Source organism: Gordionus sp. m RMFG-2023, chromosome 2 (genome assembly GCF_954871325.1).
Source record: "Gordionus sp. m RMFG-2023 chromosome 2, tfGorSpeb1-WG-v2, whole genome shotgun sequence".
NCBI classification, from domain to species: Eukaryota; Metazoa; Nematomorpha; class Gordioida; order Chordodea; family Parachordodidae; genus Gordionus; species Gordionus sp. m RMFG-2023.
Window position 1 is genome coordinate 46015593 of NC_088776.1, and position 22631 is coordinate 46038223.

At 28.3% G+C, this 22631-nt stretch overlaps 1 protein-coding gene across 3 annotated transcripts; it reads right to left on the reverse strand.

Moving 5' to 3' along the window:
- Window positions 1–382: 382 nt before the first annotated feature.
- LOC135925512 (GATA zinc finger domain-containing protein 14-like) lies at window positions 383–20527 on the reverse strand. Of its 3 annotated transcripts, none has more exons than XM_065460883.1 (14): window positions 20320–20527; window positions 20207–20275; window positions 20061–20126; window positions 19973–20019; window positions 19843–19932; window positions 15892–16039; window positions 8869–8904; window positions 7631–7798; window positions 6761–7452; window positions 6481–6632; window positions 3967–4524; window positions 2999–3787; window positions 1467–2672; window positions 383–1297 (listed from the first exon to the last, which is right to left on the reverse strand). In XM_065460883.1, the coding sequence occupies exons 1-14, from the start codon at window positions 20350–20352 to the stop codon at window positions 1092–1094; spliced, it is 4260 nt and encodes a 1419-aa protein (XP_065316955.1). In that variant the 5' UTR covers window positions 20353–20527; the 3' UTR covers window positions 383–1091. The 3 variants fall into 3 exon arrangements, with proteins under 3 accessions (XP_065316955.1, XP_065316953.1, XP_065316954.1); XM_065460881.1 differs by having other exon boundaries at window positions 3967–4710; XM_065460882.1 differs by lacking the exon at window positions 8869–8904 and having other exon boundaries at window positions 384–1297; window positions 3967–4710.
- Window positions 20528–22631: the final 2104 nt, after the last annotated feature.

The window sequence follows — 22631 nt, forward strand, 5'->3', positions numbered from 1 at the left end:
TTTTTTTGATATCATGTCCTAATCAAAACCTCGATTTAAAATTCAAATCTTAGCCCTTCCTTAAAAATTTCCTTTACAATCACACTGGGGTGTTTTCATAAGGTTGGGAATGGGGTCATAACAACCCTGAAATCGCTGGCGTGAAAAGATATTATAATTTATTGTATTAAAATTTTTAAAATAATATTTCCAAAATATCATAATAATATATATGGGAAATTTATAGTGTTTTTTTAAATATAAATTTATAAGATAGGATAAAATTACAAGTAAAACAAAATGGTATGATATTCATATCAATATATGAAAATATACATTTAAAGTCGTTATTATTCAAATTCAAACACAAAAATATAAATATTTTAGAGTAGGATAAATATATCAAGATAATACAAAATTCAGGCGATGGTTTCTAGTATATGGAAATATTGTTATGATTTTTATTTGAAAATCATATATAGATAAATAACGTCTGATATACATTAATATCATAAATATAATTCTATTTGCTTAGATTTTTTTATTGATATATTATCAATTTTAAGGAGTGATTTATAGTCAGAATATTTACCTTGAAAGAAGGGTGCATATAGATGAGTGAATGGTTAAGAGAATATGAAAATTTTAGCGATAAAATCTCCAACCGAAAATGAATATGGTTTTATATAAAGTGAGGAAAAAGCAATATATATCAAGGCAGGTAATAATTCAATAATTTATGAATATATGTGTTGCATGTGCATCCAAAAGATAAAATAGGTTTAGTATCAATTGCAATATAATATTGAGATGAGGAGAATAGAAAATAGTTTAAAACAGACATTTAATTTATAAGATTATTAATCTCATAATAAATATAACTCAGCTCTATACTGTACATACCAAATCCCTTAATAACATAATTAAACTAATTTTACGTATATTGATTATATATTGCCTGCCAACTGCTTCAATTGGAATTTCCTATTCACTTAAAAAAAACCAAGTAAAAAAGAATGACATCATTGTATTATATAATAATTGTGTTTTGCTTATTAAATAAAAAATTTTATTAGCGAAGTAACAATATCCAAGAGATTCGTGATATAAAATCAAGGCATGTTGGGATCACCACCCGTAGGGTCAATATCATAATCTGTCTTGTTGCTATATGAAATGTCTAATTCATCGTTACGATTTGTTAAAAATGTGTTCATCCTGTAAGGCGAATTCATATAATTTGAAACGTTCTCGAAATTGCTAGCAACTATGGGAGAGAGGTGTGGAGGAGACGAGAATGAAAACCCGTCAGGCTTATCTGCGATAAAATTTGGTTTAAGGTTTAAATAAGATATTATTTAAATATAAGAAAAAATTTCATTGTCATAAATTTAAATAGTCTCTAGCGTTTGGATCTTAAAACTAAGCTAGAAGGAACAATATATTTATTTTTATAGAAGGAAAAGCTGCTTATAAATGAAATTTACCTGTGTTGAGTGGCTTGGATAATTTTTCACTGTTAAGAGCCAAAAAGGAGGCCAAATCTGCCGCATTTTTGGTTAATGACGAGTGATTTTTGTTGTTAAATAAATGTGGCTCATTATTAAAATGTTCCCCATATTTGTGGCTGTTGTAATTAAGATTTGTTGCTAAAGATTTGAGTAAGTAATTATTGTCACAATACGGGGGAATAGGGGGTGAACTGTCGCCACCGGGGCCTGTTTTAAAGTTGTAATTTTGATTGATGTGTTGATTTGTTGCATGATTATTTTGATTATCGTAGTTGACGTCGTTAATATTTGGCAACGAGTGAATCGAATTGAGTTGCTCAAGTTTAAAATGGGACCGATCAGAACCACCGGAGGGTATGTACCCAAAACGATTAGAGGATATTGCTGAACCATTGGAAGGTACTTGTTCGATGTATGAAGCACCATCGTCGTTTACATTTATTTGGCTGTTGATATTATTAATATTGTGATTATTCTGGTTGCTATTATTGAAATAGTAAGCCAAAAAATTTTCGAGAACCCCATTGGTTTTGTACCCATTGATCGTGGGGAGTGGAGGGGGAGGCATAAGCAGGCTGTTATGGTTGTTATTGCTACGAATATTCTGGTTGAACATCATAGGAGGCGGTGGAGGGCTAAGATTATTACCATTGCGAAGTATTGAGTTGTTGGCATCCATATTAACATTATCTTGATGAGCAGAGGTTGAATTGGTAAGTGCCGCCCTAAGGGATTGGGCCAATTCTCTCATATTTAATGCAGCAAATGGGTTGCCACTAAGGGATGAAGATATATCGTTAAAATTAAAATTAGGCATTTTGTTTGTTGTATTCGAGTTAATCAAGGCTTGTGGAGATTTAACGAGCATGGGCGAGTTCAGGAGATTTGTTACTACGTTAAAATCCCTGTGGTCATAATTTGCTGACAAATTATCAGGGCAAAGAGATTTGTGGGGAGTTTGATGTGAGTTAAACATCTGAGAGAAAGGAAAATTGGGATTCGTAGAATTTATACCATTTGTATTTTGATTGTGAACGAAATTATTGGTATTCATGCTGGTTAAAGCATTGTTTTGACATTGTGGGGATGTAGAATGGATATTGGTGTTGGGCATTGCGGCATTTAGTTGCTGATGTAATTGAGAAAAAAGAGGATTTTGTGGTAAGAGCGAAGATAAATTGTCTGTAAACATTTTTGTATTTACGTAAAAAATATTATTATAAATTGATGAATAGCTTTGTTCAATTTTAAAAATTACAATTCAACTTAAGAATTTCTTGTTATTAAGTAGGTCTATTCAATGTGAATAATAATCATTCTTATGCGATTCTTTTAAACGAATTATATAATATAAAATTCGTTATTATGTCAATCGAATAAGAATTAACTTATTCGATTTGTTTAAAAGTATCGAATATGAATAATTCAATAATCAATTCGTTTGAATAGGCCTTTTATTAGAATATTACGAAAATTTGTTATAAATTATAACATGTAATAAAAATTACTCAGAAATGTAGGTGTTAACTGTTGTTTTCCAAACTGAGGATTTAGAGGGTTTTGTAATTGATTCATTTGAACGTTCCCAGCAGATAGTTTGCTAAAATTATTTGCTATGTTGTGTAAAGGGGATGTCAATATATTGTCTCGATTGACAAGATTAGTTTTGTGATTGTTGAATTGAAGAAAAGTGTCGTCCTTACTCCTTGTTTGATATTTATTGGCATTGCTCATGGTTGGATTCAATTGGGAGTTAAAATGGTGATTCAGCTGTTGATTGAGATTATTTAGATTGTTCAAATTATTCAAATGATTCATTTGACCCAAATGCTGGTTCATTTGATTCAAGTGATTAAATTGACCGACGAGAGAGTTGTAGTAGGCGTTGTTAGCCAAAGTTTGTTGTTGTTGAGAGGGTGTTTTACTACTGTTACCGTTGTTATTAGCGGCCATTAGCATCATCATAGTGGCAGCAGCGAGGGCTGGCGAGAAAAAATTAGGGTTTTGACCATTGTTATTAACATTACTAGAGAGGGGCAGATTATTTTGTAGCTGGTTATTTGTACTGATTAAGTTGTTTAAATTATGGTTTGGGATAGTTGCCAGAAGGTCGGACGGAGTGGCTTTACTTTGAAGAGGGGGTAAAGAGCCTAAGGCGGATAGATCGGAATGGGAGGGAAGATTACCAGGGTTATGATGAGATATAGGAGGAATTTTTTCAGTGTTTTGAAGACGTAATTGTTCCAACTGTATCAATTCTTCAAGAGCTTTGGTGGATTCGTTCCATGGGTCAAAACCTTAGAATAATAAACGTTTTTTTTATAAGATAGCGATTAAATATATTTATAATATATAAATTAAATAAGAGAATTATACAATAATTTCAATTTTATGGGTATATAAAAGCTATTTACTAAAAAAAAATCAAGGATTTTTTAATTATAAGCAAAGAGATGGAAAAATTATATATATAAACCCAAATCATCTTCGATGTGCTTGACGGATGCCCCTTTCTCCGTTGATTGGGGGCTTTGAGAATTAAGACTATTGATCATGCATGTAGTATCGTAATTATTATTGATATGATTGACTGCCGATTCGCGTACCGACGGCCCAAATCCAAATGCTTCTTGCCAATCAGGGGGTTCATTACTCGATATATTATTAACGTTAGTTTTATTATTCACATTTAAATCGCTATTTTTAATAGGAATATCAGGATTATTTGAAATGAGTACTCTTTCAATTCTGTGTTCTGGTTCAGCTTCTGATCGTACATGTGATTGGGATTGAAAGGACTGAGATTTTTGGTATTTAATATTTGCATCGTCATTATCCAACCCGAGTGGAGTGATATTAGAGTCGCAAGCGTGACTGGGAAGTAATTTGCGTTTCCCGTCCCTTAATAACAAAACATCTATACGCTTTTTGAGTTTTCCAGTGACTGGCATAGATTCTTCATTGAAATTATCATGGTTGGAATCATCGTTGCCCTGAGTATGTGAATGTGCCTGACTCTTGTTATAATTATTATCTATATTATAAAAATGAGTTTGAGTTTTGTTTGTAAAAAATTTTTCGGAAAGGTTCAATGAGGATTTAGAAGAGTTTTGGTTGTGGTGAATATTTTGCGAACTGGGTAGATTAAGGCTATTCTGAGATGGACAAGGACGTTCGTAAGAGCTTAGGCCATTGACCAACGGTCTAGGTCCATCATTTTCTATTTGGATAAAAAAAGACAAATAAGATATTTAATTAGGTGCTCGATATGAATAAGAAAACTTATCTTAAAGTATCCATAATTTTTTTAAAATAGGAAGCAGCTTTATTAAATTAATTTGAACAATGTTTGCATTTATCTCAAAAATTAAACAAATATAAAGGTAATTGGAAAAAAACCTATAAAGTAAACTACTAAAAAGCAAAAAAAAAATCTCGGGAAAAATATCGCAGGGAAAAACCTCAAAAATATCAATTCTCCAGAAAACTTGAAAGCATTTATTTGATTTTCCTGATTCTTGATCCAAACCAAGGTCTGATTGGGGTAGGGTCAAAACAATATAAATTAATGAATAGTTTTGCTTAATTTCACCAAAACTGTGTATGAGATAAGACCTGATAAGTAACTGAGGGTAAGGGATAGAGTTATACTGTTTTGTGAAACCAGTTTCTTGAAAGCTAAGAAAAAGAGATAGGTTTAAAATGTTAGTGAGATATAAGATAGAGTTAATATTAAAAAATAATTTAATAAAATTTGGTTGTTCTGTAAATTGCTATATGTTGTGCATTATCGTGTCTAATTGAATCAATGCAAGCATTTATGTTTTTTTAGCTGTATCTTCCTTTTTTACCTCTATTAGGGTGTATATTCGAAAAATTAGATCTTTAAAATTTTACATGATTAAATATTTATGAATATTATCTTTCAACCACTGATAATTAATTAAAAATTCTATACCATTAAATAATTTATGATTAAATTTGATTTATTAAGTTTATAAAATTTTCGAGTTAAAAGGCCAAAAGTCGAATATTCATTTATGACCTCCTATTAAAAATTTGAGTTATAATATATAATTGCTGATTATGAGTTTTTTGATAAATTTTATAACAATTTCACCTTAGCAAAGCTTATGTGCAACTAAAAATAATAAATCAGATGTTGCATATTAAAATGTGAAAAACAAGCTGAACTTCCTTTATGTTATGACAAATTTTTAAGTCTGGCTCAAACAAAGCAAAATGGAGCTGATTTTGCTTGCTAGAACAATATTAAAACATTCCTAAAAATGGCATTAAATTCACATCTATAGCGAACTATCATTTAATCAATTGGTGGTCATTTTAGTTAGTTTGAACCAGGCCCACTAATATTATTAGTTACACTTCAAACATAAATGTTGAATATTTAAAATCAAATAAATAACAATAAGACCAAAACAATAACCTAATATATAATAAAAACCCATAAAGCAACAAAAAATGAAATAGATATTAAACAATTTTCCCTTTATACGATGTTAAAATAAACTTAAACAATTGTGGAATAAACTTTTAAAATATAGATTCAACCTTAAAATTGATTTTAAAAAAATCATTTACCTTAATTCCAGATTTAGATCGTGATTTACCCATTAATTTTTATTTCGAATTATTTATAATCTTTTTTTAAAAAATCTCATATCCTCAAAATTTTACAATCATTTCAATTATAAATATATGATAAATAATACTTATTTTTTTTAATTTATTATAAATTGTTGTGAAATAAATTACCATTTGTAAATATTAATCCGAGCAAATGAATTTTACACTAATTTTTTGGATATATTATGTTTTTTTTAGTTTTTAATGATATAAATTGTTTTATTAAGAAAATATTTAAGCTTTCCCCTGGATTTATTAGGAGGATTGATTTCCCTGACATATTTTCCCCTATTTTCCCTCCCTTAAATATTTTTGCAAGGGATTAAATTTCAGGAAATCAAACCTGAACTATCAGTAGATTGTTTGTAAATACTGATTTCGCTGATTAGGCTTCTAATATCGGAATTGCTTATGAAGCGTTCTCTATTGTTGGAATTGGCTAAATTTGTTGAGCAATGTGGAGAAGTTAACGTTTGATTTATATCAGAAATATTCCTTTTTTGGGGGTATATTACAAAATATATTTATAAGTAAACTACAAGAATTATAATAGCATCCTCAGCTGTCAAAAATTAATCTTTTAAAAATAGGTCGCTCAAAACATCAATAAAAAAGAATTTTACCATTCATCACTATTAGTTGACGGGAGTCTAGTAACCTGACTCAGCAAGACTTCACTTTGCATAGATTCAGTTCTGCATCTATTTCTATTATTCCCGTGTTTGAAAAACTCATCCCTTTCTTCCCTATCTAACATTACATGATTTTTATCTGAATTACTCGAGTTATTAATATTAAAATTATCTATCCTATTTTCCATGTCGTTCATGTTATAATGTTCGTAGTCTGTGGACTCACGATTAGGGGGCTTAAAGTTGGTTATGTTATCTAAATTATCAAAGCAATCTTCGGCGATATCATAATTTTCCAAATGATTAGGTTTAAAGTTGGTACTGACATCAGAATGGTGGAAAAAGGAAGTGGGCAAACTGGAAGAGAGTATTCCTTCCTCCTGATTATTCTCGAAATCATCCAGGGCTAAACTATTGAAAACATCTCCGAAACTATCTATGTCACCATTGTAATAAGCATTATTTGCAGTCGCGTTGCTAGAGTTGAACAGGGAGGAAGGATGACAATTACTCATATTGTTGTTTAGCGTGTTGGAAGAATTAGTAGATAAAGTGGGCTGAGGCGGTGGTGTCAAGCAAGTTTCCAAAAGTCTCATCTCGTATTCCTGATGTTTGCCAATTTGCATCTCTTCCTTTGTAAAACTAGCGCCCTCTTCCCCCATCTCATGTAGATACATGCAATCCTTGGATGTTGTATATTTTTTTTAAAAAATTCTCATAATTAATATGAAACATTATAAGGAAGAATAGTAATATTAAAAGAAAATTTAAATAATAAAATCAACCCCAATATTTTTAACCCAAATAAAATCCAGACGCAAGTATTATATTATATATTTTTATAAAAAAAACATGTGATACCGTTTTGGGACAAGTGGAACCCTTGAGAAAATGGCTGCAATATTTGGTTGTTCCAAGCGAGGCCTTTATAACTCGCCCATCCATGCTGTGATTGTGGTTAATGTGTTCGATGGCCTTCAACGCGTCTTCGCTTTTGTAAAACGTTATATAGGCACTAGCGGTGGGACCCTGACGTACAAAATAATAAAAGTTCACCATATTTCGATTATTCATTTTTTTTAATATTTATTTAATCGAGGAGTTAGATAAATTTAGGCCTAATTACGCAAAAGTGTGGCGGGTTATCAAATTTGGAAAATTAGTTTATAAATATGTACCGTATGGTGATATTGAATCCATTGGGATTCGAAATCTCTCGATTTTAAATATTTAAGGAGGATTTAAAATCAATTATAAATGCATTCCTATACGTGTAGAGTAGTGTTATAAAACGGCCCGATTTTTTAAAACGGCTAACCCAATATCTTAGCCATAAAATATTATGGAACCCTGGAGATTTTGCTCCGAGATGGCTGAATGATTTGGACAACTATTAACGAAATCTCGAAGATTGAGTAATATAACTTTGGCTAAAATCTTATTTTAAATTGGCTAAATCGAGCCGTTTAACAACACTAGTGTAGAGTAACTATCCTATGAATTTCAGAAAATTTTGTCAATAAACTTGTGTATTTTTAAATTTATATAAAAAACTATAGAAAAATCAATATAAATTAAGGACAATTCTAAAGTTTATGTTAAAATTATTTGAAATTCAGAGTGCAGGGCTCTATGTATGCTAAATTACATTTCTGATCGAATCAGATTTTTTTTAAATTTAAAAATCGCCCTCATTAAATAATTTAAAATCGAGAATTTCGAATCTCCATAAATTCCATATTACAATATGACATATATTATTTCCAAAGTATGGATCTAAATACAGATACAATTATTCAATTTAATACTTATATATAGGGGTTGTGGTTGTTCTCGAACAGAAACTTTCTATGAGAACACAAAAATTCTTAAACAACATTTTATATTTTATTCTCATCCAATTCGAACATCATATAAAATATAAATAAAAATATGTCAAAACCCCTATTTTTACACAAATTCTCATTTAAAACGAGCATTAATTATTTTAAAAAATTTTTGATAAATTTATTTGTTTAAAATAATTTTGCGCATCAATCGTATTATTTTTAATAATTAATAGGCGTTATGGTTAAACAAGGATTTATATATTCCTTTACATGATAAAAATATCCATCACAATCTTGAACTGATATCTATAGATTTTAAAGGAAAAAAATAACATTTAATGAATATTTATATTTTTTTATTATTATTAGTCTTAATATACATTTAAATTATATGTTCATATGAAATAAAATGAATTTTGTATTCAAATATTTTTATTTATAATTAAAAAAAGAGTTAAATAAAAGTATATCAAAATGCATCTAAAAACAGAGAAAGATACCTCTAAAATAGTATCTATATACAAATACTTTTTAAAAGGTGTATCTTAGAGATACCTATTATATTATTGTATCTAGATACTAAACAACTCTGTTAATTTCCATATAAACAATAATTGCCCGACAATGATTAAATTTTTATTGAGTTACAAAATTATATTTTTTAAAATTTGGTCCAATATATAATTTTTAATATAGAAGGTGTAAGAATATATTAAGTTAAAATGCCAGCCAATGTTGTAATGGTTTTAATTCTTTATCTATCCGAAAATATATTATAAAATAGAAGCAGATCTTGTAAATTTATTGGCATTCAACTTTGCGATTTTTTTATACATATTCAATTCAATTATTACTAAATTTTAACATTAAATATACTTTAAAAATATAAGCAAAAAAGATTTTTTTTTTAAGATGAGAGATTTTTGTTTATCTAAAATGCCAAAATCTTTTATAAGTAAATCTTTTGTAATTCTCATGCATAAAAAACCTTACAAGATTGAACTAAAAAATTTTTTAAAAATTAATTTTTTTTCAAACTTTCGATTGGATCCTGGTCCTGATTACTAAATTTAAAAAAGGTCTGGTTTTTAGATTTGTCGAGGTTATTGGGTTCCGATTCCAAACTCTGCTGATATTAGTATTTTAAATTGGGTTCATTTCATATAAATTTTAAGTGGTCCTGATCTGGTTCATAGATTTGACCCAATCCAGAGAGTTTCCGGTTTCCAAAATTTGAATCAAAATTGTCAGCATGATTATCATTATAAGGTCCTAACTCCAATATCGATTTGTTTTACTGAAGAGTGATTATTTTTCTAAAAAAGTGGATAACATTATAGTGAGAACCCTATTTTTTTTATATATAAATTATTTAAGGGTTAATTTATTTCTTTTCTTTTTAGTTTTCACCTTTTTCTGGTGGTAAGCTCCTTCAATATCACTATCCACTTTATGTTATGTTATTCATGCTATTTTTATCTAATATATACTCTTCATATTGGCTCTAACTTTATGGCCCCATTGAAGTTTTGGCCTTTCTCTTTTACATTTGCCCATCACTTCTAAACTCTTAACCTTATTTCCTATATAGTTTATAGGCCTTTTCATTGTGTGCCCATACCACCTAAGTCAGTTCACCATTATCTTAGTCTTAATAGGCACTACCTTTAAACTTCCTAGTATTCTTGTACTTCGCACCTTATCCTTTCTTGATTCTCCAGCAATCATCCTCAGTATTCTCATCTCCATAGTTTGTAACTTATCTCGTCTGACTCTTTCGTTGGCCATGTTTCTGAACTATATAGAATAGTTGGTTGTACTATGGAACTGTAAATTTTTTTCTTCAATTTGTGTGGGATTCTTTTGTCAAAGAGCACTCCAGATAAAGATCTCCACTTTAACCACCCTTGATTAATTTTACTCTTTATCTCTTTCTCTATTGTCATTTGTTTGTATAGTGGAGGCCAAATATTTGCAGCTTTCAATTGCAGATATCGCCATTCATTTATATCAATGCTCTCTGTTTCATTTCATCTCCTCCCATCACCATATACTCCGTCTTTTTTCTGTTTACTTTTAGTCCTTGCTTTTCTAAGATATGTATCCAACTCACTAATCTTTCCTTCATTTCATCATTGGATTCGGCAAGTATCACAATATCATCTGCAAATATCATATTCCACGGGACTGTTTGTGGTATATACTGTGATAATACATCTATTACTGTTATGAAGAGAAGTGGGCTGAGAGCCGACCCTAACTCCCTCGGCTATTGTGAGGTCTGCGGAAGTACTAGTTGTGTACGGACCATTGTTGTATGGCCCATATACATATCCTGTATTATTCTTATATATTTTTCGGGAATCCTTTTGTGGGGTAGTGCCCATCAGATAAGTTTTCTTAGGATTCTATAGAAAGCCTTCCCCTGTAATTTTGACAATTGTGGATCCCCTTTATTTTTGAAGATAGGAACTAGATAGCTCAGCCTCCATTTTTGAGGAATCTCTTCGTTGCCCAATATTTTATTGGGCAGATTTGTGAGGAAATGCATCTCTTAGTGCTTTAAGGCTTTCTATTGTAATATCATCAGGACCCCTAGCTTTGTTGTGTTTCATGTTTGAGGCATGTGATTATTTATTGTTCCGTTACTGGTTGTGTAAGGTTTTGTATGGGGAGTGTCATCTAAATGTAATAGGTGGGGATTAAAGTTGAGAAGCTCCTGAAAATATTATTTTCATCTCTAAATTATTTCTTTTTCCTTTATTAACAATTTCCGTCTTTATTTTTGATTACTTTCTGAGCTCCGTTTATATCTCTAGAATTCTTTTCTCGCTGTTTAGCTAATCTGTATACTTTATTTTGCCCCTCTTTAGTATGTAGTTCTTCATACATTCATCGTATGCCATTGCTTCTTTGTAGCTATCTCTTGGACTTTTTGTATTTTGTCTTGTCATCTGGGTTTTTGTATTTTTTCCCCCCGTATAATGGCTTGTACCTCTTCATTCACCACCATAATTCTTTGTGTGATTGTTACCTACTCTTGTCAAGCCTAGTGTAGATTTGGCAGTATCTATTAATCTAGATGAAAGGTCTGTCCACATTTTTTCACTAACTTGTGAGGAATTTATTGTTTCGATGTTTGCATTGATTGCAAAAGCATCTGTCATTGATTTTAATCTACCCCATTTGATGCATGGTTCTAATTTTATCTTGTTTAAAGTGGATTTATTTGTGAAGTGTAATCCATTACTTGTAACTTGTGTTGTGCAGCAATATCTTCTCTTGGGATGACTTTGCAGTCTATTACATCTTTTAAGAGAGATTAGCATACCACTTTCACATGTTATTAAATGGCTGTCCTTTTTCTTATAGTAAGTGTTGGTTAAGGCAAGGTTGAAGGCTTGAACAAATTTCAGTACATGCTCTCCTTCATCATTTCTTTCTCCATATCCAAAACTACCATGATGTCTTTTGTAGCTGTTTTTCGCTTTTCCCACATGTGCATTTAAGTCTTCACCTATTATGACTAGGTCATCCTTAGGGATTTCCATTACAGCTTCATCAAGGATAGCTTTAAGGTCATCTTTCTCCTCTTCTTTGCAACCTGTTTGAGGAGGATATATTGAAAGGATGATTGATGACCAATGAAGAGTTTTTTTTCATTAGTCTATCAGAGATCCTGTTAACTTCTACCACTGAGGAGGTTAGATCTTGACTGAGGATGATGCCGATACTGTTCCTATTACTAACATTTCAATTATAGTACAATTTATATCCATTTCCAATCATTAGAGTCTTCTAACCTTTCCATTTAGTCTCTTGTATGCATGCTATATCAACGTTTCTCTTGTTCAACATGGATGCCAATTCTCTCGTATTACCTTTAAGTGTACCAATATTCAAGCTAGCTAACCTTGTTTACTTCACTTTGACCTTTATTTTACTTTTCACAGGATGGAGATCCACACCCTGCGCATCGCTTGGAAGGAACGCCATAGCTTTCATATTTATATTTTTGTTTGTATCTTTCATTTGGTTTATTAAACAAGTAACCTAGCACCAGGCTGTCCAAGCCTGTCGGTGACTGGGGTGACATTTCTAAGCTCAGAAATTCATCTTATCATATGTCTTTACAGATCAGTCATCGAAGAAAATCCTGAAATTTTTTAGTTCCTTATCAAGATTGAACCTGGTACCTTTGGCTTCCAAGCATACATCATAAACCCACTAGGCCACCCTAGAATCTAAGGGATAATATATAAGTTTTATTAAAAAGTGCAAACGGGGTGCTTAATATTTAGTTGAGTAATTGCTTTTATATTTAGCCCTAGGTTTAACTATCTCCAGCCTATACTTTTTGAAAGCTAAACTTTAAAGATAGCATAAATGCACCTCAATGCTTAAGGGATTTTCTTATGCACGCGCCTGTAAATTGTGCTGAATTCACCTATTTTTAGCCTTTACCCAGCTATAGTGTTTGAGTATACGATTTTGACCAAAATGATGTTTAAACATCTATAGATCCGATGTCTAACTGGCGCCAGTTAGGGATTGACATCCGGCCGGTTTCTATGAAAATGGACAAAAAGCATAATTCAGATAATTATTTAAATAAATATCTACAAAATTTAAATTACTCTTTACTACAACGTTAATATTAAGGCATCATCTCTCCTACAAATATTCACTCAGAATCTATATTCTCGAAATTCGGGTTAAAAGAAAGTGCAGTGTCGTTGAACAAAAATTAAGAAATTAACAAATGGGCAAAAAGTCTTCATATTACTATATACTATATATTATAGTCATATGAATACGTATAGTGTATTGGAATAAAACGAACAATTTATATATATTATTCGTAATCGAATTATAGGAATTATTTGTTTTTTACATTAAAAAAAATATTAAATTATATAATATAAAATTTAATTCATTTTAAAATATCAAAATATACAATATAAAATTTAGTAAATTTCACATAAATTATACCAATATTTAAATAATTTGGAACGAGAAGAATGTATAAATTTCTTTAAATAAATGATATTATAATATTCTTTTTAATATAACAATTTAAAATAGATTTATTTATAATAGTATAATTAAATAAGATATTATTATTTATTGATTCATATTGTTAGGGTAAAATATTGATTTAGAGTTAACAAACAAATTGCACTAAAATTGAAAAAAAATATTATCAGATTCGTTTTTAGAATTAAATATGAATTTTAATCGCTGTTCCACCAGAATCCTTGAAACCGGGTCAAAAACATAAAAGCTGGAATAGCTGCCTCCTCTTAAGATTTTTAGAAACCGGAATAACTTTAAAATTTTTCGGGAATGCATATATTTCTGTTTAACAGCATATAGAAAATTCAGAGAAAAGGCCTTCTTTTTTAGTCAGGTTCCAAACTCCAAAGAAGAAGAAAAATACATGTTAAATGAAGATTATTAAAATATATATACAGGATTTAATAATAATAAAAATTTTTAAATTTTCTAAAATAAGAAAAATCCTCATTTTTGAAATAAAATGATATTTTCTTTAAAAAACGACTAAACGTATGTATACTAAAAATGTTTTGTTAAAAAAAATTCTTTACAACACTAAAAAATTTTAATTTAATTTTCGGCTAGGAGATATCCGCCAAAAATTGACGTAATTTTTTCTAAAAATAGGTTAATTCATATCTCATAATATATAAATTAGTTATTTTCTCATCGCTTGATTCGTAAAAAAAAATATCGATCCGCAGAATGTTTTAATACAAAAATATATATATATTTAATTAACATCTCTTTATTATTATAAGGTGGTAGGTATAAATGCGTAAGAAGACCGTTAAAATTAATAAATTTATATATAAACAAAAGGTATAAGTTTCGTATCAAAAACCGTATAATACATTACCACAAGTAAACCTTCTTTATTGTCAACCTTTCCCCGCCCTCAACAAAAATCAGCCACCGTAAACCAAATCTCAAAGTCGGATCAAAAGTTCTATTCCCGTAATGTTAAAAATTTGGGGTAGTTGTGCATTCTATTTAAATCCTTATAATCAAAAAATAAAATCATGCAAACTGCCCTGCCATTCCGAGTATTGCATAACCTGCTAAAAATTTCGTCTAAGCCTAATTAGACTTAGGTCATTTTTTCACGAGCCGTTTCAAAGTGGGCGAAAATTAGCTGATTATGCGATACTATCCCTACCTAATAATTTTTTTTAAAAATGTCAATTTTATTTTCGCCAAAAATTTTATGATTTTAAAAAAATAAAAAAAAACAACTCCAGGCGAAAACGGAACTTAAAATAGAGGTTTTGCATTTGAAAGTATAATATGGTTAGACATCTTGTTCATATTTAAAATATCGCTTAACATTTTTGGGTATAGTAAAATATAGCGAACGAAATTTAGTGTTCTCAAAGAGTAGCTAAAATTTTTGTTTTGACAAGCTACTAAGTAAATTCTTCAGGGATCGTAACCGTAATGATCGATTCGGTTCATAGAAAAATAAAAATTCACGATTCTTCGTGAAGAAGAATAATATCGGTTCGGTTTTAACCTTTTTAAAAACTGGTTAATTTTATTTTCACATGTAACCTTATTAGAATTATGAAAATTGAAGCACATCTTTTAAAATTTTGTCCATATTCCACCAAAAAAATAATATTAAGTAAAATATTTTTAATATTCTTTCGTCAAATTATATTTATATGTAAAAGGAATAAATTGTATGGGCGAGAACATTTCTATAGGCTAACCTTGATGGTTGGCATGATCAAATAGCAATATAACAGAAATATCTGTAAATACTTACTGATACTATCATCAAAATCGATTAATATGCTTTAAAAGAGTTGGGATAATGGTTCAAACCGGTTCACAGACCTTTTCAGAGGTTCGGTTCAGATTCGGGTGACAAATTTTTAATGGTTATTACCGCTTTAAAGGCTTAGTCCAGGTTCGGATCCCTGATTCTTTCTACACCTGCTTCATTATAAATTAATCACCCCCCCCCACACACATTCTTATAAGGACTATTCTTCCTTTTAAACTACCATCTTGTTTGCGAGGTCTCCTGGTTAGATATTATAGCTTTTTTAAGCCAAGTATCATGGTAAAATTTTAAAATATCACATCTCGTAAAAAATAATATTGTAAATAAAGTTTATTTACAAAATGATATCTTTTATCATTTTAATGACTCCATAATGATATCTAGCTACTAAAAGTAATACATTTATAAACGAAAAAATAATAAGAATTTAATGTAGAAAAATTTACCCCATTGCCAGCGTAAGTGGTACTGGTATTAATGACGATTTTATTAATTTTCCCGAATCTTCCAAAATATTCATGTTTCTTGAGAATCTCTGGGTCGGCTAATTTCTGAGTTAGTCCCACGACAAATAATAAATTTTTTTGAACAACCCTATATAAAAATGCGTTATATATTATTTTAATTTTTTTAAAAATAAGGTAACTAATTTTAAATCTGTAACGAGTTAATGTACCTAATAAAGCAGGCCTTTAAGACACAAATTTCTAAAGTAGTTTATTGTTAGTCTACATCTTCGCAAGCAATTAAGCAAATCATCGCGAAAAAATTACATTTGCGCAAAATGCATATGTGATGAATTTTGCAAAAAATTACTTATATTATATTTTTGTGCGAAATTTCGTGAATTCGCATAATTAATTGCTAAGTCAAATAAAAATTAATTAAGCCAGAATTTATGAAAAAAAAAATAGTGATCTGCATCGAGCATAATTTTTCAAGCCCGGCCAATATTTTTTTTAAAAAATTTGTATGGCCCTACCGGATCAAATTTTTCTATTTGTCTGGAAAAGCCCGACCAAAAATAAACATTATTAGTCCGCCCGGCCCGGCTCAAATTTATTTTAATATAGATAAATTTACTTTTTTTTGATTGTAAAAAGAATATTCTACAAATAAAATATTAGCACCTTCTTTCTTGTAATAATTTTAAATTATATCAATTTATTTGACAAAATTCAATGATATCATATTTAAAAATTTAAATCCGGCCGAAATTTTTAAAATTATTAGACTCAAACCAGCCCGAAACAAAAATATTTCTAAAAAATAGATCTGGCCTGATCTGAAACCGGACCGGGCTCGGTACGGGCCGTAATTTGATGATCTCTAATGTATAGGGCTGTGCCGATATTAAATATTGGATCGGCACAGATATTTCGCGTTTTCAAAAATATCAAATCGAACCGATATTTTTTATTGTTTTTAGTTATTGTATATAATCATGTAATTTATAAATTTCATAGTTAAAATTAATGAAAGGAACCAAAATACAATTTATTTGTTTAAAAAAATAGTCGAACTATTTTTTGTTATATTATCTGCAACAAGAAATGGATTTTAAAGTATCTAACGAGTCACATTCATCTAGTATTGGTAAATGGCTCGATTTCGTTAATTTTTAAAAACGTTTAATTCAAGATTTTGGCCAAAAGTAAATTACCCACAATTGATTTTGTCTATAGATGGCAGAAATATTTTGACTTCTATTGGTGAAATTTCGAGGCTTAGGTAATAATATTTTGGCTAAAATTTTGATTTAGTCCTTTTTAAAAAACTAAATGAAGCTGTTAACAACACTACATTCAGCCATAAATATTGCAAATATTTAAAATGAGATTATTAACTTTTGGAGAATAAAAAAATAAAATTAATTCTTCGTGAAAGTTAGTTGGTTTTTTTAAAATAAAAAATATTGATATATTTAACATTTGTACAAAGATAGATGGTAATTAAAAATCAATATAATTGTTAGGGCTGTGCCGATTCACATATTTTTCACCGATCCGATCAGATATTGGTTCAAAACCGATCCGATATTTATATTGATTTTTCACCACCCCTCTTTGAACTAAATGTAATTAAGAAATCAAATATTTTTTATGCAAAAAATCGAATTATGCATTTTATTTAATTTTTTTATTTCTCTAATAATTAAAAAAAGTTTACGGATATTGGGTAGTATTAAATGAATTTTTCATTATTCCTCCCCGTGAAATTAGAATCCGCAGATAACGCATTTTGCAAAATTATCTATTTCTTTTGTAAAATATTTCCATAATTCAGATACCATATTTAAAAAAATTCTTTTATTATAAATAATAAAATTGGCGTTATTATTTAAAAAGATTTAAAATAAATAAAACTTTGGGTGTTCCTTTCTATTTTTATAAAAAAATCTTTTAAAATACTATGCATTTATTTAAAAAATAAAATTAAAGGGGTTTTGTGCATTTGCATTTTTTAAAAAAATATTATTTAGAAAATATTATTAATGTAAAATGATATCGGCCATGCTAAATATCGGTGCCGGTCAGATATTTAATGCCGGTCCGATATTTAATGCCGGTCCGATATTTAATATCGGCACAGCCCTAATAAATATCGGATCGGTTTTTTTAGTAATATCGGTGTAAAATTTGTGGACAGACACAGCCCTAGTTATGTATTTATATATTTTCTCAATGCTAATATATATTATATAATATTTTTTTAATGCAAATAAATATTATATAATATTTTTTTAATGCAAATAAATATTTCGTTGTTGTATATCTATTTCGGTGCAATTATTTTCTTATTTAAATTGTATTTTCATTCAAATTCCTTATAATTATTTTGTATATAAAAAAATAACAATTTATAAAATAACTTGCAATGTAACTAGTGATGTAAGTAATTACTGAAATATAATTTTATAATTTTTTTATTAGATTTAATAAAATTTTGTGCCCTGGCTTATCAGAAAATGAATCTGTCATGATTACTTTTTACATTGAAAGGTGTTCTTGAAAATTTAAAGTAAAACTTTAGTTAACAAAATGTTAATGTAAACTTCAAATCAAATATAACATCAACAAATTATTAATATATATGTTTATATGAAAAATTGTTAAATTGCTATAATTATTGTTTATTTTAAATATATAATAGGCTAATGAGTTTTATTTAAAAATTATTAGAATATATATACATATTTTATAATTATATAATAATAAAACTGGTATGATAATTTTATTAAAAAATTTATAAGCACAATGTTGTTATTTAATGTAAACAAAAATTATCAGAGTTAGCAAAAAGTAAAATATAATATTTCAGAGAACCTGAAGATTCATATCAAAGCCCCAATTTTTTTTAACCATTTTAACTCAGATTAATAAATTTAGATTATATTAATCAGATCCCTGGAGGCCAGACCCTAAGACTAGGATGTTTTAATTTTTTTAAATATACCCAGGCCTGGCTTGAAATTTTTTTAAAATACTTGGGCCAGGCCATAAATTTTAAACCCAAATATTTTAAATCATCATTATTAGCTATAAAAATTAAAAATATATATAATATATTTTTTTAGAGATTTTATGGATCAAATTTGACAAGAAGAATATTTATTTAAGTAATAAAATAATGAATATTATTCAATTTATCAGTATATATATATATATATTATATTGGTAAAAGTTAATTGTATATAAAAAACATTTGAATATTATTTCAACAAGAAAATAAATTATATTAAATCAATTTAGTATATATTAATATTTAACCAAAAGAAAGTTAATAGATAAATTTTAAATTATGTTAACTTAGAGCCCAAAACAATATAAAATGGGTTTAAGGCTATTCTGTACAGGTCAAGCCCTCTTCCAAGTCTCTGATTTGCCATATTTAGAAAAGAATATATATATACAATAAAAAAAAACCTCAATATAAATAGTTATTAAGATAACTTTGTAAAGAAAAATTAAAATTAATTTAATATTAATACAAATATTTTTTATAAATATTAATTTAACACAATTCTATGAATGATAAAATGTTATATAAATATTTCAACTGACTTTAATTATTATAGCACAGGAAATATATATGTAATAAAATATTTCTTAAAATCAAGATAATTAATAAGAAAAAAGATTATTTAAATTTGGGAAGGAAATTATATAGGAAATAATTGAGCATTCTATTTTTTCAATGCTTTTAAAATTTTCACTTTTAAAATAAATTAAAGGGCCAAAAAAAAAAAATAAAGTCAATAGCCTTTTTTATCATTATCCTAATTTTTTAATATAAGTTCATTTAAAAATAATATAATTGAATTCACAATGAATTAATATTAAATAACTAGATAAATTTAAATATATTTTTATAATATTATATAAAATAATACTTACCTAACTTGAGATAACATTTTACGATTTTCTGAAACTTTTTGCTTCTTCTGGAAATCTTTTTGTCTCTTTTCATTCTTGATTTTCTGTAGCCTAATAAAATTTATTAACAAATAATTGGTAGATAAAATACTCTTCAGCAGTGAGTGGTTTATATTCTGCAGGATCTTCTGGATATTGCTATTAAAACACCTTTAAAGAAATTAATTAATTTAGTTTACTTTTCTACAGGCAGGGCATAATCCATTTTCATTTGTTCTAATTCTATGCCAACAAAATCTGCATATCTGTAATTAAATATATGAAATAATTTGAACATTTATAGCATAATTAAATTAATCAACCAATTATATTTATAGGCATATACTTGATAACCACAAGTACAAGGGTAAAAATTCATATCGTCTATTTCTAGAGGCTCCATACATAGCGGACACTATGTTTGATTTTATATTATAAAATATAAATAAATATTTGAACCTCTGTTTGATCTTGTAATTTTTCTTGTGCCATAGCTAAGCTCAAGATAAATACTGTCGCTTATTTTTTTTAAAAACTTAAGTGCGCTTTAATCAAGATATAAGTGATTTATATCTCATAAAATTTATATATAAAATTCTTATTAAAAGTTTTGCCATCTAGATTAACTTCACGTTTGTAAAGTAAAATAAACTTTGTGATGTTTATAATTTGGTTATAACTCTAATTCACGGTAGGGTATTGAGTTAAAAAGTGTTAAACATTTTAAATTGATCACTTTATTTATTTTTTAATAATCTCTATTTATCAGGTAGTAAATATTATATAAATAGAGGCTGATGTTATTTAAGTAATAAATTATTAAACAAGATATATATTTAACATTTCTTTATTATATAAACTTAATTCATCTAGTATGAATAATTATTCTGCCAGCTGGTTTGACTCCAGTACCTTCATATAAATTTATTGGCCCCTAACTATGTTTCTAATGGCTGAGAAAAAAAGGTATTGGCCTTAAAATATATTCCCTCCCCCCTCCACACCTTTCAAAATAAATTCTTGATAATTTAAAATTTTATATGAGTTTCTTTCTAAAAACTGCTAACTCGGATATAAAAACTATTAATTAACTAATTAAATTTTTATGCAAGTAGTTATCTCTTCTCTGGAATATATATCAAACGAAACTTAAAGTTTTTTTTAAATATAACCAGAAATAAAGGAAAATTTTAATTAACTGGATTTGAAATATTTGGAAAAATGGATATGTAATGAACTATTATGAATTATAATTTTACATTTTAATAATGATCATTAATGTAATTATTGAAATTAGATATTTGAATATAATGATACTATCTATTTTGGGAGAATGGTAATGTTTATATTAAATAAATAATATGTGGAAAAATGATTGAGGTTTATTGAAATTTGTTGTTATGGTAAATTTGATTAATTAAGAAAAGTAATATTGTAAATATAGGTAGCCGGGGAGTGGGTTTGCCTTAAATATCATTTTAAGCAAAAAACTCCTTCCCCAATCACTAACCTCCAAAAATATATACAATACAGTGGCGTAGCTACGGGGGTGGTTTTCGGGTTTGGACCCCTCCCAGAGCTAAATCTTTTTTCTAGATTATACGCTCAAAAGACTTAAAAATGACTTTATATCAAATAAATGCCATTAGTATTTATATTTTTCTGGTTTTGCTGTTTGTAGAAGGATTCTATATTACTATTGAAATTATTCTGGATAGTACTATTATAAAGTCATTGAGAATAATCTACTAAATTATAATAACATATTATTGATGCATTTAAAAAAAATATATATTATATATTGTAAAAGATATGGTTATGATTTGTAAGATTAACCCGGCCGAAGGCCGGGGGAAAGGGCCGAAGGCCCGTTAAAGGTGGTCTGGGGGCGAAGCCCCCCAGGCTTTTATATGTATGGACCCCTTCTAAGAAAAATTCCTAGCTACGCCACTGATACAATATATCACTATGAAATAGATTTAAAAGAAAAATTGGTAAAAGTTAATAACTTTTTAAAATAACCAGTATAAAACTCAGAATTACTTTTTTAAAATCGAATATAGCCAATGGCCTACATCCCCTCCCCCCATGATTCTGGCTAAGCCTATGATTGTGGAAAATGGATTAAAGATAAATAGGATGAAATAAAAGAAAAATTTGCGAGAGATCGGAAATATATGTAATATGGATATAGAAAGTTTTGTCTATGAATTATAATTATTAGAAAATAAATATAAAAATCTAATTTATAAGAAATATTAAATAAATGAAATATCACCAATTTCTTTGATAAGAATATAAAAATTAAGTTGTTATTTTATTGGCTCTGAGATAGTGTTGTTAAACGGTCGAATTCGGGTCAAATTTTTAAAAATGCCCGATTATGATTTTAAATATTATTATGTAGGCTTCAAGATTTGGTATAAGATGCCAGGCTTACATAATATTGTTGTGGCTAAAATCATATTCGAGTTTTTTTTAAAAATCGACCCAATTCGGGCCGTTTAATAGCATTGCTATGAGGCAAGGAAAATTTAGGGAAAATAATGTACGATAAAGTCAGGGGCAGGATTAGCTTTTTACAAAAGAGGATATTAAAAGGTGCTAAATTATTTTTTAAAAGGTATCTATAAATTTTTTAAACTTTGTTTAGATAAAATTACCCTCCTTTGAGGCCCACTTTACACATCGTGTTTCATAAACATCTTCTGCTATAATTAATTATACTTGTATTTGCTGATCAAATTATTAGGTATTCAATTAATACTTTG